The sequence below is a fragment of the Euwallacea fornicatus genome, chromosome 18 (assembly GCF_040115645.1).
Source record: "Euwallacea fornicatus isolate EFF26 chromosome 18, ASM4011564v1, whole genome shotgun sequence".
Lineage (NCBI taxonomy): Eukaryota > Metazoa > Arthropoda > Insecta > Coleoptera > Curculionidae > Euwallacea > Euwallacea fornicatus.
This window is the reverse complement of record NC_089558.1, coordinates 1,733,896-1,753,631: the sequence shown is the minus strand read 5'-3', so window position 1 is coordinate 1,753,631 and position 19,736 is coordinate 1,733,896. Positions and strand designations below refer to the sequence as shown.

Here is a 19,736-nt window from a genome sequence, read left to right as displayed (position 1 = left end):
ACCATTTTCGGCTCCGAGTTCAAGAATAATTTTCGAAATTCAAAATTCGATCGTGCTCAGACCAGGCCGTACTGGTTAAAAATAAACAAGTTCAACGCTGGACAAAAAGGCGAATTAATGAAAAATGCGTCTCCAGACAAACTCGTGGCGCGCCACTGTGCTCTTGAAAAATATATCTAAAATTGGCGTTTATCTCACTGTGGTGCTTTTTACGAATGCCGAAGAATCTAATTGATGTAATTCATATTCTCATGTAGTAGAAGGTACTGTAATATTAAAACAATGTAGTGCTAGTCTCACGATCTTCAGAAAAATACTTTAAATTCATGAATTTTGAGACGCAGATCTTCACAGATTGCCTGAATTTAATTTGCATTTAAATTCGTTGCGCATAGGAGGAACCATCTTTCCTCTTTCCTGTAATTAAAGCCAGATGTGAATGACATAATGCAAACTTTCACCTATTTTTTACCGCGTCTTTGGACTTCAATTTATCAGAATAATTTCCTTACCAAACGGTTAAATTTAGTTGCAGGAAGTACCAGAAGAAGCGATTAGGAGTAATGCCTCCTTGCTCTATTACATTGGGACAAATCCCAGGCTTTCAAACTAAATCTTCAACGAACCATAGTAAATTTTTAAAGCTATTTATACAGATGATTTAGGTAGGTGCCTTGATTTCGCAAATTTATGATTATTCTAAAATTATCTCGGGCGATTCTATGCAAAGCCTGCAACCTTAAAGGCCGGAATTATATTTTAATTTTTAATGGAAAAAATATTCCATCGACACCTTGCGAGGACGTTGTCCAGCGTTTTTCCTTGAATCGTGCAGGGATTCCCTGCCAGAGCTTACGCCTGAGCTTTGGTTTCGCGAGATCTTCTAGAGAATGCCTCTTTGCTCAACCCAAAGTCTGATGTTGAATTCTCTTTGACAACATCAGCTAATATTCTATTATTTCGGTTCGCGCACCCACTAATTTCCAATTTCCTCGAGGAAAACTTATTTTTCCTGCGATTTTCCCATTTACGCGGTTTCAACATGTTATGTGGTCAGTGCTCAGAGGAGAATGCAGATATTGTCATTGACCTATTATCTAAAGTTGGAGGTGCCTGCACGTATTGTTACGAGGTAATATATTTTTGTTTGTTGCGCGTCATTTTCGTCAGAGAAGTCCATTTATATCCTGCCCAATTGTTTGTTGACAATGGACTGCAGCCCTAAAAAACGACCATTAGAATCGACTTCAAGACGGCACAACAATGGATTCCGTCACCATTAAAGACTGCAATAATTATTTCTTTCCGTTTTTCAAATCAACATAACAATTTGCGTCAGTCAGGGCTGAATGAAACATTGTCTGGACGTTCCTGTAGTGAGCTTAATCTAATAACGGCCGTCTGAAACACCACTCCTAAAACCTATTGATTATTCCGTGAAATGCAGGTAAACATTGCGTGGATAGAATTTAATTTCTTTACGAGAGGGGGAGGAGAGTGTTCATACAGAAAAGCCCATATGTGGTGGTTTATTCAATGCGATGCGCGTTTCGTGCATGAATTTAAGATGCATTAGGTGAAAGGGGTATTAAGGGCATATTCGGAATTTTCCCCTGCTCCACTTGCAATGGCATTGTATTTCAATTACATCGTCATAATATAACACCTAATTACATTATCCGAGGTCGATTTTTATGGGATTTGTGCATTCTACGTTTTCCCTAGAATATCACTGCCTGAAATTGCTTTTGGGTTGTTAATAAGTATAACGATTTAATTGCATTATTTGTTATTCGGTCTTCAATGCAATCCTCGAGGATAATTAACTGGAAATACGGTTAATCCGTCGTAATGCCAACATAACCGAAAGCTGAGGCTTTGTTGAAGTAATTGAAAGTTTTCCCATTTGAAGCGGTTCAACTCCTTCCGGGTACTGAGAAGTCGATTCCCTCCTCATCTCGTCTTAATAACAGGACTGTGTTCGCCTTTTTGTCGCTATAACCAGTTGATTAGAAAATAATTTAAAAGGTACCTCGCTGAAATTTACACAGAAATACCAAATCCTTTCGATCGATAGTGGTACCGACCAATTGCGTTTGGCAACGTAATTTCAGGCTGTGGCAAACACATTACTGACTTGTGATAAAGAAATTAGTTGTTTTTTCATTAATGCACAAAGCGGCTCTTTATACTCAGCACTCAGTTAACAGTTTTACTTACCTGCTCATCAACTTTTCTACTGAATGGACAATTAAGCCATAACAAAGTCTCAGCCAGTATAATATTCCCGGCTAAGCCGCATTTCATTAAATTCTAATGCGCACTTTTCCTTTTTTAATTGGCTCTCTTCAAAGATGGTAAACGAGTCTCATGGAGATAAGTGGCCGATTATAAGTTGCTTTTCTTGCATAATACGAGATTTTTGGAGTTTCGCACACTGTTATTAAAACATCAGTTAGGAACAATGGCGGTAGATTGTCGCTGACAAATGGTTGAAAGGTATAATAAGACGCTAATTGCCGAGGAAGATTGCAAAAGCCAGGAAGTTAGCTCAATTTAAGATATCCGAGACGCTGCCTAAATTAAATGTGGAGCATACTGAAAATTTGCTGAAAACCTCTAACGTCTGAAAGGTGATCAGAATCTACTGAGAATGATTCAGGTTGTGTTCGAGTCGTTTCGCGTTTCCGCTGTGTTCGGTCAAATATACGAAAACTACCAGAGATGGCAAATGGTTCGTGATAGGTCATCCCTTTTCTTGTGGAAATCCTCTGGATATGGCAAGTGATTTCCAAGGAAACGTTTCTGCTCATTCCTTGACCACTTCATTTTAACCCACTACCTCCGACTGCCTACGATTTACTGCAGATGTCGAATGTTCCTGAAGTGGTCAACGTTCGCAACGTTGCGCCGTTCAAGCCAGAAACTACTTATTGAATACGGTCTAGGATAATCTACCGAAATTGGGCTCGGCGAATGCTCCCAGCATGAGCGCCTCCTTCGCAAACTCAAAGGGGCCCAGGATTTTTTTTTGCACTATTTCTCTTGATTGGCATAATCTACTGAAAATGGCGGATGCCTCGCCTTGGAGCAACGAAACTTTCAGTTTTAATTACTCTAGTGCAGTTCTTACCAAACGACCATTCCGGCGCCTCACCTAAGCGCGCCACTTATCAAATTAAATTGCTGCGTAAAAGCTCGCTAAATAGCAGCTGGACTCCCCCAATTCCTGAAAGCTCGTTAAATTGACTTTTTACTGACCGGCGCGCCATCCACGTGCATATCCGTCAGTCATTTGTTTCCTGAATCGCGCGCGAACGCTGCTCGTTTGTTTCGCGGCCGTCGCGGCGCGCTTTGATTTTTCGAAACAATCCTTTTGCGGTTTTCTTTTGTTTAGTTTTTGAATTGCTTTTTTTTCGGGTTCGAATTGTGAGTGGTTCTTTGCAACCAGAAGTGTTGACATGCAGAGTTAATGGTGCATACAGGATTGGGAGAGATTGTGATTAATGTAATTTTTTAATGCGGTTTGGGGTGAGAGGCGTGTAAATGGGAATAGTTGGGTTTTTGTTGTTGTTTTTTTTTTTTTTTTTGTTTAGTTTCAAAGAGAGAAAAGTAGGTTAAAATTTAAAATAAATTTGCATCTTGACATGGAACAAATGGTAGCATTCACCAAAATGGCTTAAGTAAACAGCACTAATTATACTCAAGGATTTTGTAAACAACTTAAGGAGATGTCAGCTTTGCGTGGTATTACAATGCAACTGCTTGCACAATGATTTTTAGGTTGCTTCGAAAATATTATTTTTGAGTGTAGGAAGAAGGCGGACTGAAGGTTACGGTTATTATCTAATCACCATTCTAAAACGGGCAATTTTTGAAAAGGCCCATTAAAGGGTAAACATGCAGTTCAAACACTGTTATCCTAGACGCTTACAAACCGATTTGCAGCCAAGAAGTGGCCTTGAAAGCCTTTTATTATTGTTAATAATAAAAAGTTATACAAAAGTAAACCGGTGTCAGTAACCTGGGAGTTACTTGGCAATTTTCGATAGTTCCGGTATATAAGTTTTCGTACCGTTTATTGGGTTTTTTCACCACTCCGTAGTATAGTGCCATTCAAATTTCATATACGGAGATAATTAAGTTTTTATCAAGGTAATAAATACCATATTATTTTTGTGTATTCAGATTTGAGGTCATGTAGAGCAGATTAGGATGATGTGTGTTCAAGCTGTTTGAAAAGGTAGAAATTGACCTAGTTGGATGGGAATGAGACTGTCTATAAGCTTTGTCAGGACTTACGAAGAAATGTGTGTTTACGTGAAAGAAGCATGGAAACATGTAATTTGCCACGAAACTCCTAAAAACGAGCCACTCGCCATTTTCAATAGAATTTGGATTTCTAGGAAAACTTTTTCGAAGAGAGCAATTTTAAACCTATAATTCCAATTATTAACGGACGCCTTGCGAAGAGGCATTCGCCATTTTGAGAGGATTTTCGATATTTTGAAAAAGACTTCAACTCCTTAATATTTACCATGAAATACCGCTTTTCGAAAAAATATTTGGAGATAAAATTTCGAATGCGATGAAACATTGGAGACGGCGAAAACGATGGCCACCTTCAGTAGATTTTGAGCATCTTCCACAAGTCCTCCAACATCCCGTTAACAATATATTTTTTGGCCTTTCTACTGAAACATCCGGCGTTCTCAATAGGTTTTAAATACCGGGGGATGCGTGATTAGAACGTAATTTTGAAATTAAAATAGTTTTACGACAAAAGTTCTTGTATTGGTCCATTTCCCGTAGAGTTGAAATACCTCGCACAATATGTATATCAAAGTTATAACTTCAATGTTGGAAAATTGACATTTTAAGAAGAAAGTTCGCATTCCTTAGAAAGAGCGCGTTCGTCATGTGCAATAGATTTTCAGGATATCACAATTCGAAGCTTTAGAGCCGACATTCTCCAGCTTGGAAAGCGCCAGTGTTAGCTTTTTTCGCCTTTCTGAAGAGCGCTTCTCCAAGTAGACAATTAAAGGGCGCAGTGACGGATGAACAAATCCATAAAACGATCACTCTCAAAGCTTGATATCTTCGTTCTTCCCTTGAAAGGATTGTATTTTTGCCGAACCAAACAGCTCGTCACACAAATATACCTTAAGCAAAATTCAAGGATTTCGCCATTTTTAAGGTCATTGGCTAGCATATAAGCATTGTTTTCATATTTGCATAACATTCATGCAGACCATCAGCTGATGTAATATGTCGTAAATAACCAACATATTGAGTAAGTATAAAGCGTATTTGCTAATTCGGCAATAATTGAAAAAATATACCAACGATGAAATGCCGAATCATGAGTCTGGTTTCTGAACTAGGAAATATTGTCATAACTTAAAAAAAAAGTGCTAATGAGGATACGAAGGCTCGTGAACAATAGATCACGAGCGGAAAAATATAGATCACAAAATGTGTTAAATTTACTGCTGCGATGAAAAAATAAGGTGAATTTATTTATAAAATGAAAAATCTTTATTTTATCTATGTTTTCAAATAAATTTCATCGTCTTCAAAGTACTTCCCGTCCGACGCAATGCTCCTTCGTCATCTTTGTTCCCAGACATCTAAACAGTCAAAGAAGTCTTCTTCCCGAATCGCCTTCAGTACCTTCTTCGATTCGTCTTTTATCTCCTCAATCGAGTCGAAACAGTGTCCCCGGAGCGGTCTTTCGAGCCCGTTAAACTGCTCAAAGTCCAACGGTGCCAAATCAGGCGAACACGGCGGTTGTCGAGCGATATGGGTTGAGTTTTTGACAAAACGTTCTCGAAAAACCAATGCAGTGTGAAACGGTGCATTATCGTGGTGCAAAAACTAAGAATTGTCTGGCCATAACTCTTGGGGTGAATAACTTCAAGCAAACAACGCATAAAGCTCAAATAATATTATTTCTTAACAGTTTGGCTTGGCGGAATAATTTCGTAATGCACAAAGCGGCGATAATCGGAGAAAACTGTCAACGTGGCCTTGATTTTTGAGCGATTTTGGCATAGTTTTTTCGGCCTTGGGTCACCTTTTGCACGATACAACCTCGATTGGTCAGTTATGTCCGGGTCGTACGAATAGATTTAAGCCTGCCGTCCCGTAATGATGGGTTTCATGACGTCCTAGTAGCCGAAAATCAATTTTTGGCAAATTTCAAGGCGACGCCTTTTTTTAAAAAAAATGATATTTCTGGAAGCAATCGAGATTTGACGCGTTTGATGAACAAAACATCTTTTAAAATGGTTGGGGTCGATCTAAATGAGACGTCCGAACCATCAGCGAGGTCTCTAATTGCCGATTGATAGTGACCGTCCGGGGCACCGTTCGTCTTGATCTCCTTCTGGGTCTGCTTTAAAGTCTTTGCACCACTTGTAAACATTTTTTTGCGACTTGGCCGCGCCAGCAAAGGCTTTTTGCAACATTCCCAACGTTTCCGCGACAGACATTTTTTGCTTCAAACATACAAAAACTCACTTTTGTATGTTTACAAAAAGATGTGTAGCTCTGCAGTAATTGAATAGATCGGCACGAAGCTTTGCATAGACGTCACAGAGAGTGCTGCCAACCTACGAAAAAAAAAAAAACATTAGTTTATGGTACCCGCGGTGTGTAATTGAAAAATTCCGTTTATTGCTTGAGCACAGTAGTACGTTGAATTCGTGGAACGTAATTGTACCAAAAGGTCAGAAAAGAGCAACAACAATGCAGCCACAGCTTCCCCCATTTGCTGGTTATTAGTCTTCTAACTGTTACGTCATCCATTAGATTCCCCCAATTTAAACTGAAAACTGGTGATTTTTATGCATAAGTGTTCCGCCCTAAGTGTTTCTCTGGAATGATTGGAAGCAGCCCTCGCAATGGCCTATGTCCTTTGGAGAGTTGTTATGAAGAAGTACACTCGCATTCGTCTGGAATTGGGAGGATCTCGGGTAAGCTTTGAAAGCCATCACATAAAAAAATAACTGCACAAATATCAGCATGCAAAACGCCACACAGAAACCGAACACTTCCTCTTCTCATTAACAAACTTGCAACTAATATTGATAATCCTACCAATCACTTTATGTTTAATAATTACTTCTGCTACTGTATTGGATTTGGTTCGTCAATTAATTAATTACACTTTCTTAATTTCTCGTGGTAAATTAATATTTGAATGGGTATCGGTATCTGAGATTAGAAAAGCGTAATATCCGATCAGTGTGTGTAAAGCGTATGTTCAATAGGCCGAATGAATATAATATGTATGCTTGTTGGTCGTAGTTTGTCTGTTAAATATACTGGAAACAAAGATAACAAAGTATAACTTCATGGGGTTGCTTGGTAATTAAAATTCCAGGCAGAAATAGCTGAAGAAAATGACATCCTTTGTTGACCAAATATGAGGGACAATGGTGAATGTTGCAAGTTCATTGATCCTATTTGAGACATCAAAGAGAAGATTCGTGGAAAAGTGGCTCAGTGGCTATTTCACTATCAAAAATGTTGAAGTTCAGAGAATCATCGGATTTTAAAAATTTTCTCAGGAAATGGGTAGAATGGAACGAAAACTAATAGAGAGGATCATGGTCCTGAGTAGTTTTGAGCAGAGAATCTAAAGAATCGCAATGGAGAATAGGAAGCGAAACACAAATGAAACAATTCTTGATTGAGAAATAATTTGTCCATAAAACGCCTGATGATGAAGTATTCGTCTGATTCGGTAGATCGCCGAATGGAAGACGCGTGATCTCATTTATAACAAAACATTCATCTGAACTATTTTAAATATCAACAAACTTTTGAGATTTCAAATAATAAATTTCTGAAAAGAGATGCGAGGACATTCACCATTTTCAGGATATTTCGAATCACAAGTAAAACGCTTCTTAGTCTTCGTAATGTGGAACTTTTCAAATAATTCTAAAACGCATCGTCGAATTCTGTGATTCGTTTTGTACTTTTTGGAAAATTTTCCTCGATATTTGAATGTTTCAAGTTCAAAAAATGACAAGTTTTCCGGTTTGTGGTCCCCCAGCTTCATGGAGACCGTCTTTTGCAGCAAGCTTTAAGTGTTCAAATTCAATTTGAGGAGTTACTCGTGAATTTTGACGTACATTTCCCTTGAATCTTGATGCATTTTTACAACATTTTGCCTTTCGGAGAATTTAACACCTGCATCTACCTATCGCTGCTATAGCAGTGAAAACTATATGTCAAGAATGGCATTTTCACACAACGTTCGGAAATCGAAGCCTCAAAGTATGTCCTTAATTGGCTTATAAGCCACATGCCATCATTTTTCCTTATTAAGGTGTTATACAGCGTCCACGTGTAAATATCATATTCATCCATTGGCCTCAACTATCATATGCTTTATGAGGCATAGGAGCGAATCAACTGCCCATTCTCACGTATTCATTTAGCGGGAATCATCGTGGTATCACTTAAATAAAAGCAAACGGTACATTCCTTATTAAGAAAACACCGAAAACCCATTAATTTACAAATAATGCAATAAATTAATTAGATGGAGGTATGTGATAATTGTTTCATTATGTTACGTTTATTGGGTTTGACTCATGCTTCCAAATCTAGAGCTTAAAAACGCCATTAGGGTCCGAAAGTTGCAATTTCACACTTTAACGTAAAGACAAATTGGATTATATGGGAATTCTTAGAATACAAATGGTAATTTCGTTGAAAGTATGAGAAGGCGATCGCGTGTGGCATGAAATGGGTTATTTGTGGATAAAATGTCAAGGGTGCGGCCCTTTATGTAATTCAGATCGAAGAATTATACGAATGTGTGGGTGCCCTGCAAAATCTTCGCTTTTCTGTTCTGTCGTATACAAACCGGGATCCAAATTGAATTTCACTTCTCTGCTCGGCCTCATATAAATAAATCTCCCATCATATGCAAAAAACTGCACGACAACTTATCTCCATGAGAAATGTATTAATTATTGCCATTCAATTAGTGATGCATGCTAAAGATCAAAGGTGGATCGACGATGATGAAGTTTCACATGTATGACTTTCAGAAGTTACCCAGTATAATTGTATAGGAAACATCGTTCGCTAATTATTCAACATAGCCCAGTTCGTTTTAAATCAATATTGATTCTCCAATTTCACTCTTCTAATACAAGAAAAAACGCATATACCAGCACGAAGATGGTCAGGTGTAGGTATAATCTAGATGCTACGCACTATTAATTTCCTTATTATTTTATTATTAATTATGTGCTTAGCGAGCTTTATGGTGCTTTTTCCACGCCAAAATCGTTCCACTTTTCAATTAATGTGGCATTCTGCAGGTATATGTGATGTGGGTTCAAGGGCAAAATGCAAAACGACCAATGGAACCTTGGTGCTTTGTATGGGGACACGTCATGGTGTTTTATAACTTTGAACTAAGTGGGAAATTCCGTCTGCAAGAGGCGAGGTTAGATTTATGGACCATAAAGTCTCAGCAACAATAGAACTTTAGATAAGAACAGGAAATAGAGAGAGTTCAGAGTTTAGAGTTCACTCACTAGGGCCCCCGAATCTTCTCGTGTTCTACCCTTTGCGGGGCAAATTTCCCTTATACTATCGCAGAGTTTTAAATCCCTTTAAAGACACCATACTATGCCTCAGAAAATGAAAGAGATATTTTATCCCCGTCTAGACAGGTTCATGTGGCCCACGGATGCCGTTGATTTGAGGCAATTGCGCCACCAATTCCCGAGATACCGGAGTGCTTAAAATTTGATGTCTAATTTAAAAAAAAAAGTTAATTTTTAGCAATTTTGAAAATATTTATTACACTTACAAGGGGTTTTAGTCGCTGTTGTTCAATCTAATCGACTGAAATGGGCCCTATATTGCCATGGATGCCTCAATTAAGGTCCCGAATCGCAGTTCCAGGCGCCCTCATTTTAGGGGTATTTTCAAAATGAGGAAATTGATATCAAAATGGCCCCACATTGCAGGACTTAAAAGGGACATTTCAAATCCGTTGATGAAAGCTCATAAAGCTGATCAGGACAATTGACTTTAGTTGTTTTAAGGTGAATGCTCGTCGGGTGCCTGAGGCATAGACGAATAAAGTTTGAAAAGCACCAAAATGTTGGTATCTCCTTCATTTGGAAATTTTCTCCTATTTAATAACTAAAGTTGAAGTCCCGGGGCCTTCTTTCAAAATCATGAAGTCTCAGAAACAAGAAGAGAAAATTACAACCCGATTCGTGAATGCTCAAAAAGGTCATTGAGATAACTAATCTGCATTTTTCTGTTTCAAAGTTTGATGGTAAAAATCAAAATGCCGTCATTTAGAACCAATCGACCTCAATCGAAACTATCTATGCCGAATTGTTTATTCACAAATCTCTCTTTCATTTTCCGGTAGAGAAACATATGTTTTTTATGTGCTTGTGTGGGTGGGTACCTCTAGATGGATGTCGCACTTATCCGTTACTGATGATGATAAGAAAGCATACTTCCAAAGAATCGGAAACGAGTAGCACACATTAATAATTCCATTTAAATATTTATGGTTAGTGTTAACCAATAGAGTAAGCAGAAATGCGACTGGAAATTATGCATTTGTTCTTGACTAGTTTGAGCTAATGAGGTTCACCTGATTTGATGTACTGAGGTTTGGAAGAATTCGAAGAAAATTATTTCGTAGCCATATAATCAGAAGAGGATCTTAGAAAAATTGCAGATTCGAAATGAAATAATTTTTATACTGTTTTACCAGGAGATTGAATGTCATTAGAACCAGCAAACCAGCAATGCACGTCCCATATTTCTCTTGTTGCTTAACTGTCTGATAACTTTATCGGCATATTAGTTATTGAACTGTTATCAAAGATAAGAACTGATCGTACCGCGCAGAAGCTTTTGACCCAATTTTAAACAAAACTTTCCAGTCAATATTTGGGTAGTTGTTACCCCATGTTTTCTCAGCGTTTCTGCAGGACTCTTCAAACACAGTGCATCTACTTTATAAGTCAACACCAACCTGGGATTGGAATTTTATCTTCCTTTATATTTTGCTACCAGTCTGGCTGCAAATGCAAATATTCATAGAGGAAAAAATGAGTGAAAATTCGTTCCTTTATGGTTTTCCCGTCAAGTTGGCGAACGAGAAATTGCCATGCGAACGATCAAATCTGCCCTAGACTTGCATTAAAATATGTTTAGTTGGCACATTAAACTAAATTAGGGCCCACATAAACGACTTCCTTCTGACCAATTTGGTCATGGTTTCTGACCAAAATGGGCATTTTCCTTATTCCTCTATGTCACTGTATCGCATAATGCCTTTTTCAGCTTTTATAGCATTGTTCCACCGGACAAAATAAAGATGGTATGTTCTATTGTAGATACCAATTTTATTCATCTTGCTAGTGCCACCGAGCATGATTGAAACCATCCACGGCTAAAATCTAAACGAAAAGCGATAAAGATTACGTTTAATGGCATTGAAGCAGAACTGTCTAGTATTTACTGATTGTTCTAGCAGTTAAAAGGGTTTGCAGAATGTAATGAAGTTTTGTGGTTCATTGAATAACGTAACAATTTGAATTCATAGTATGAAAGTAGCAAATTTTATGAAAATACAAAATTCAAGTACACTTTCTTGATATTATGGTGAATGCAAAGTTTTGTACCACAAACTAAGTGTTAAACGGTAAAAGTTAATGGGTGAAATAGGGCGTGCAAAGGCATTTTTAAATCTAAATTTATGTTTAAAGTGTTTTTTTTTTCATTATGGAATTTAAATTACACTTGTGAATACTGGTGAAATTACAATATTCAATCAAAACTGCAGGGGGTCTAAAGAGTATAATGAATAGCTGATTATCTCATATTAAAAACATTTTTTCGTTATCAACAAAGAATTAGACTTCTTTAGACTTTCAGAAAATGTTCATTCAATTTCAAGAGATTCTCAAGGTGCCACAAAGCGTTATTGACATTCATTTCTGTTCAGTTAGTCTGGTATTATTGAAATAGCGAGTAATTTGAAATAGTTTTATAACACAATTTCTCCACTAATGTCTGAGATATTGAAGCTCAAATTTTGGGAAGTGTCACATAATAGGTGTTGTGGAACATTCGGGTCGCGATGACGCGGATTCTTTAGTTGTAGTTTAAATTACTTCCAAAAATCAGGCTTTTCCAAAAATAAGAGGACCTTCCAACTGGCCTATTGAAAATGTGGTCGAACTCGCATCGAGTGATATGGATTAAGACTATCGAGCCGAGACGTGTCAATCGAAATGTTTGAATATGGCAATGAGGTATAAGACAAATTTATTTGCGAGGCACATTGGAAACCATGCAAGTGACCATGAATCATACCATGAAGTAGCTATCGAATTGAAGCATTTCCACCACTCAAATTCCTGCTCCACTAAAATGACCGAAAATTTGAAAAATTCAAATCACCTCCGATAAATGTAAAGGGCTTAAGATTAATGAAAACCTTCCTTCCCCTTTGAAACTGCTCCCTCATGTCCAGAAAATGCAAATGCAATCAATAACCCTAAGTGATGCGTTTGCAAGAACTCGAAAGCTTATAATGCTCCTTTAATTTAGCTTGAATTATTTGTGGTGAAATTTAGATTACAGGCTCTCTTCGTTAACCAGTCACATTTTCCCTATATGTAAATGAAAAATTATTCAACTGCGTGAATATACCGGATGTTTGAAAAAGTTGGTACAAAACTTAAGAAGATGAAAATAGAGCTGAAAATAGTAGAAAAAGTTTCTATAAATACTGATCTGACAGAGCACCGTTACTGAGATATAGCCCTCCAAAGAGGCACTATCATTTGAATATTTTTAAAATAACTTTCTTTCTGGTTAGGGTAATGGAATAAAAATAGTAGATAAAAATCATACTATAAAGGTCTTTCACTTAGTTTGATTAAAATCGTTCGTAAATAGAGGTAGTTTTCTAACTACCCTTAACAGAAATTTTTAAGATTTTTTATTCCTTTGAATTGTCAAGTAAATAATATTATTTTTAGCGAATTAGACTTTTTTGAGAAAGAAATGCCTTGCATAGGTTAGTTCGAGTTAGTCGCTCATCACCACGTAATATCAGTTGAATGTGCAGAACAGTTTATCAGCCTATGGATCTTGCTTATGTCTTAATTTGTGGTTTGAAAATATTCGATTCTAGCTGTAAACGTACGAAGGAATGTGCTTTCCACCCCAGAGCTTTCAAAGCAAACCTTAGAACCGATAAAACTCCGATAATTATGATTGACAGAGCGATATCGCCTTACAAACGTCGGAACCAGCAGGATATTTATGCAAAACATAACAAGAACAAAGATATGGATATTGCTTCTGGGTGTAGAACACTCGCTGTTTTATTGCTATATTTTCCTCGTAGTGAGTTTTAAATTAAACTTTTGTTTCCTTGTTTCTATAAAAGGATTTTGAACGGATTTGTGCAGGATTTTGCAGCGAAAGTGACTTCTTCAGTGGCCAAGGGCAACTCCATAAATCACCCATCCAAAAAAAATCCAGAACCGAAATATTGACTTTCTAATATCTCACATCACGCAACAAAAACTGATCAAGGAAACAATTACTATCAATAAGTCCCCTTATAAATTATTAGTGATCAAGTCACATGGATGACTTTCACCTTCACTGCAGAGTAGCATCAGCCCAACGTGTGATACGTGGGTGTGTCAATGACACAAGAAGTCATAATGGACTTTGATATGGATTTATATGGGTAACGCCTAGCGCATATTTATGATCCCATGGTCATGGGTCACATATTGATGCGATGATGCTATCAGACCGACCATTCAGTGCTGATCAGATGGGACTGGTGGGAGGAGTGTTGAATGTCCCTATAGGGCCGATGTAATGAATGTGAGTGACAACTGCATGAGGAGAATGGGCGAGTTTACTAATAAGGATTTAATTATGGAAATATTTCTTCGGAAAAATCTCTCGACAATAATAAATGTCCCCCTCGTGTGGCAATATTCTCCTTTAATGAACATTTTGCCGCACTACGTAGCGATAAACAAATCGTCTCGAAATGTTAACGCGAGTCCGGATTGAAGATGCATGCACAGTGCAGGAGAGAATATTGTGGAGGAAGGTGCTTGAAAATTGAAGATGGGTGTCAAGTTGCCATAACATAAAGAGTCTTATGGTCAAAGCTCACGTAACTAAAACGGAGCTTTTTGAGAATCCGCACATGAAAGAATCAAAGATCCGTCCGGTTCCCGAACATGTCCAAAGAATTTGGTTAGATCATCGAATATTGATAGGGGGAAACTCTCGCATGGACTGGGGGCAAAATTGCTAATTTACTTCGATGTGGAAAATCAGGATAAGTCGAGAACGATCAGAATTCAAAGGAACCGCATCATCAAGTTGGTTCATGACTGTGATTGAAAAAATGTGAGTATATTCAATATTAAATGTGGTCGATGGATTTGTGAAGCTACCTCATGAAAAAGGTTGGAGAAACTACGCAAAATTGAATCAAGAAAGGTCTCGTCAATGTCATGCAGTCATCCATAATTTTTAAAAATTCGTGCTTCGCGTGGTGATAGTAAATACCTTCGTTAATATCAAGATTGGATACATGCACGAAGACGAACTGGAGCTGATCGGAAAACATATGGAAGTATAGAGACTTGGCCTTAAATCGAAACACTCAAGTATTCACCCACTCTTAATTTTGATGAACAATATATAAACAATACAACTAGACTGTAGAAGATTAAAATGATTCACACAACAGTGTTAGATGCCCCCAAACAAGGGCTCCCTCAGGGATCACCCCTTTCGCGCTTTCTTTAACATCCCTTAAAATATAGATTTATTATTTTGTTATTATGTAGAATTTTCAAGAAATAATTTATCAAATATTTCGAACGAAATGTCTTTAGATGTAAGAGTAGAAATCCTAATTCAAAATGATGGATGTCCCGGCCATTGTTGGAGAAAAATAAGGGAGTTTTTAAATAGTGAACTTCCTCAAATTGATCAATATCATAGCCTGCCAAATTTCCGGATCTAAGCCCAGTCGACTATCATATTCAGAGACGAACGAAGGAAATGGTATACAATGAGGAAATTTATGATCGAGACCATCTCATCCAAAAAATTTATGGGAGAGCGGAAGTAATGAAGACTGAAATGAGGCTAGAAGTACCCAACACAGAAATGCGGCGAAGATGTCGACGTTGTATCAGAAACGGTGGTTCTCATTTCAAGCATGATAATTACAAGTAAATAGTATAATTAACGCATAAATAATAATTACTTATTCATTTTTTTATTCAATTTGTTAAATTGCCGTATGATTTTTTTTTCTTTTTTGATTAAATATCTTAGGCAACGTTAAGTTTGCGTTATTCAATGCATCATGGGAAAGAGCAGTGGTCAAAGAGGTTTTTGAAGGTATTTGAATTACTCTTCCATTTTCGTCTTTCTTTTTATTCGCTCACAAAGCCGAAGTTTGCCATTCAAGAAATTCATTTTTGCAATTTTAAAGGGCCACGATTTTTTTTGCCATGTGTACATTTCATTTCATGTTTGATTTCGAAAAAATGTAACACATATGCAAGCTTATGTCAAAAAAAATAGGATCAGATCGAATATTTCATTAAGTTTCTATGATAATTTACATATATTGAAGTGAGCACCGAATTTGGAAAAAATCGAAGAAATTATGATATCGAAATGCATGACACACTATATGATAGTATTTATGGTCAAATACGTTCAAAATCGTCTGACCTACCACCCTCTTTCGGATGTCTATGGGTTAAAATTGTGAAATTCCTTATACTTTAACAAGTTCAAACGGGAAACCTTTTTTTTTAAACAATTTGAAATTATTAGTCAGAGGCGTCACATATAGAGGACCTTCCACGTCAAAGTTACTCTAACTTTTCTGTTCGCGGCATTTCTCAATTTTTAGAGTCAAATTACCGAACTTTTCCTGGTAGATGGATTGGCCGAAGAGGACCAGTGGAGAGGTCCGCAAGATAACCAGATTTAAGTCCTCTAGATTTTTTTCTGTGGGGTGACTTAAAGAGTAAAATTTATAAAACTCAACCAGAGTCTCTGAATTGTTTACGTCAACAAATCATTGTTGAATGTCGCAAGGTTACACTTAAAAACGCCCGAGATCGTTTTGAGCAAAACCTCTATTTCTGCATGGAAGCAGGAGGGCAACGTTTTTGACATTTGTTAAATTAGGAAGTCAGTGAAATTGTAGATAAATGTTTTGAATCATCCCCCTATTGTAAAGTTACTACTATCAGAAACTTAAACCTGTGCTCAGAAAGAATAGCTTTTCCCACAATTTTTTTAATGTAAGTTACAATTGAAAAAACCCTATTATTTGTTCAATGTTGGCTTTTTCAACGTTTATAACGTGACTTCTGCAAAACTACTGCATCAAATAAAAAAAAAATTGATTGAGCGTCGAAAAGAGATTTCGATGATCTTTAAAATGAGGCATCACTCGACCCCCAATCCCATTTAAGGTTTAAGGGTCGCACCTTCTCCTGCCAAGGGGTCGAAAGTGGCAAGGTTGACAATGGTGGCAAAAGATTTTCCCTTGGAGATAAAAATCGACGTTTTTTTTTTTTTTTGGGTGGTAAATATGAGAAATCGGCCTTGATTCGTTTTCATTGGCCCACACTGCGTATAGTTACAGTGAACCGAATATCGTAATGTTAGCGCAGACCGTTTCGAAAATATTGCGACAAAAACATCTTCAGGGCTCCCCTTGTAAGGAGTCCTAGCCCCTTTAGGGAGCAATTTTTAGGGTATGTTTATGGGAGCTTTTTTCATTATTTCGGTTCCTGGAATCGCCTCCCAACGTGTTTCGACGTCGTTTCCGGACGCCCTGTATTCGTGCAATCTTTTTAAAGCCGCAAGGACCGCCCTCCGAGACAATATCACGTAACGTAATCTCCTTTATGTCTTATCGATTATTCGATTATTATGCGATTCCCAGCCAATTAATTTCTACCATGCTAATTCCTCGCACCTACAAGAAATCTCGCATATTGCACAATCTCCTTGAACTACAAAGACGGTCTTCCTTCTTCCTGGCATCACGGCCTAAGTCACGGCTGCCTGATCACCAAACTCGCAATTTCTTATCTCTTATATATAATGTGCAAGATGTTAAGTAGTCTTCTTAATGTATTGGCATACAAATCCAGCGTGTGAAAATATCGTTGGCATATCCTTTTATGCAGCAATCGATGCCCGCACATGATTTTCTAATTTTCTCTGGTCGGGTTCATAACTTTGAACCATCCGATATGAATTAATGACGTTATTAGCCAACCGTTGTTGTGGTTGCAGGGAAATGGTATTTTGATGTTTCTGCTCGACACTGGCATCCTTACCGAACAGGTATGGCGCGGCTAATTAGCACATTTTTTTATTTCGCTCATTACGGGGAAAAATTATGTTTTTGCGTGCAATTCCGCATTCAGGAAGTTGGTCTTGTGCAGCACGCCACAGACTTTGATATTTCAGTTTTTCTAATCCTGCCCAAACACGCATCTGACAATGACTAGAGTTCCTCGGAAACTGCGAGGTTAAAGGATAATAAAAGAGGTGTCATAATTATAATAAATTGAATCATATGCAATTGCATTGAACCTTTGTGTGGTGCCGATACGATTATGACGCAACTCGTGTCATGTCAGAGGGTATTTATCTATGTGACGAAGGTGTGGTGCTCAGCGGCGGTCTTTTACAACACCCAGGCGGTTCTTATTGCAAAATATTCGGTTCGCCGTGTTATTGTTGTTCCCATGACATGTCAGATATTGCCGATGATAACATTGTTCGACCACATTCTCGGATAAATAAATCGTGTAGATGCGGTATCTCGTTTGCACCACTAATTAGCCGTTTTGGCGGATTAGCGCTAATCCCCGCAGTAGACCCACCTTTGGAGTATCTGGACAATGGCAACATGACAATTTTGTTTGGTCAGTGAGTTCGTTTGTTCGGAACCACCATTCAGCTGATGTGAACCGTGCCCGAAGGTCGAGAAAAATATTTGTTCCTGTAATATCACTGACGTTAGCACAATTGGAGATGGTTTAACGTTGATTACTCAGTCCGGGACTGGTAGCCGTGAAGTCAATCGACATACTGAAAACCACGAGTTTCCCTAACAATTTCCAAAAAAAAAGAGAGAGGTACCTAGTTTCGGCCCCTCATTTTTCTTAGTGTCGGAAATGACGATTTGCAAGCTGCCTCCCCGACCTTCCCCGACCGCAACTGAAGCGTTCTCGGTCGATGTGGGACCCGTATGTGTCCATGGAACGACTAAACATCATGTAGAAAAATTCGAAGCCGTTTCGAAACATGTCCAATGGGGGAGGTACCCATTTTTCGCCACTTGTCAAACTTCGAACGCCGTTATCTCGGAAACGCGCGGAGCAATTGCGTTGAAAAAGCAGCTGAAATTAATCGTTTCATTGCGCTCTATCTTCCAGCACACAGAGATTTGAAAAACATCGTTTGGTGTCTGAAATACTGGGTCACATTGGTGCCTATTTAGAAAATGCTGCAAAAGGTCGGTTCGTCAGAATGCTTTCCCAACGCCCAAAAGCTCAACTAAGCTTCAGCACCAGACCCATGTCACCAATATTAAACCAAAAAACAGCATATAGAATTTTTTCAATTTTTTCCGTATATTTTCCATAGAAGAGAGATAGCTATGCAGAAATAAAAGCACATAAAGGGCGTTAAGAGAGCGTACCTCTACCGAGACACACTTATGCGAGTCTATGTAACCAGAAATACTGGAAGAGCCGGTTTACTGAGTGTGAAATAAAATTGTTTGACTATTAAAAAAACTAAAATTGATGGTGGTTTCGAAGAAACGAGACTTCGGATCGAAAGTCTAAAGCCCCATCTTGTAGAGGAGAAAAAGTAGCAATAAGAATGTTAAGTTTATATCTTTTAAAATCAAAACGAAAAACACTTAAACAGGAATCGCGAAAAACTAATTCTTCTCAAATAACTGTTTGAAATTTTTCAAAATTGATATCATGACTTTGCAAAACACCGCAAGGGGCAACTTTTACCTAATTTAACCACCTCCCTATATCTCATGGTTTACGAGGTTCCCGTTGAGTGCATTTTTATCCGAAACAGCGTTTATACAGTACATAATAATACGAGCATTCGAAGAAATTTGCTAAAGAACTCCCATGCCAAATTCGACAAAGGTTGCTTTCCACGTTTTTTAATTATCTCATTACATTGCAAGCGTAATTAAATCGACAACAAAATCATGTTTTTTCCTCAATTCATCACACGGGTAGTCAGAAAATAAAGAACTTCCTGACATTTTGAACCCTCTCCATTACGAAACGGTCCATTACTCCCCGACTTGTCACAAACCCAACTTCATTCAGAGAGGCATGTTTGGGTGTGCTCCATACTCTCCTACGACCTTTCAAGCGTTGTCAAACATCCCTTTACGAAAGAAAACTATTCCTAACATGTACATGTGTAATCTTCATCTTAATCAAACGAGTATTTTCTGGGCACGTTATGCGTTCAAAAGACACTCGCAAGTAACGATTGACCTGGACACTATCACTTTATGACAATGATGATGGTGTTGCACGTAGTAAGTGGGGGAAAAACATTCTTTTCCACTGAAATTTTTCCGGAAC

The 19,736-nt window shown here is 37.9% G+C and overlaps 1 protein-coding gene across 4 annotated transcripts in view; it reads left to right on the top strand.

Moving 5' to 3' along the window:
• The first annotated feature begins 972 nt into the window (after positions 1–972).
• LOC136345140 (puratrophin-1-like) overlaps positions 973–19,736 on the top strand; it is a 150,582-nt gene continuing 131,818 nt past the window's right edge. For 2 of the 4 annotated variants that reach the window (XM_066293174.1, XM_066293169.1), the window contains exon 1: positions 973–1,132. In XM_066293174.1, the coding sequence (XP_066149271.1) occupies positions 1,043–1,132 (90 nt within the window). In that variant the 5' untranslated portion in view covers positions 973–1,042. Of the gene's footprint in view, positions 1,133–3,310; positions 3,532–6,813; positions 6,978–19,736 lie in introns of those variants that run through there. The other 2 variants (XM_066293171.1, XM_066293170.1) reach the window with 2 other exon arrangements.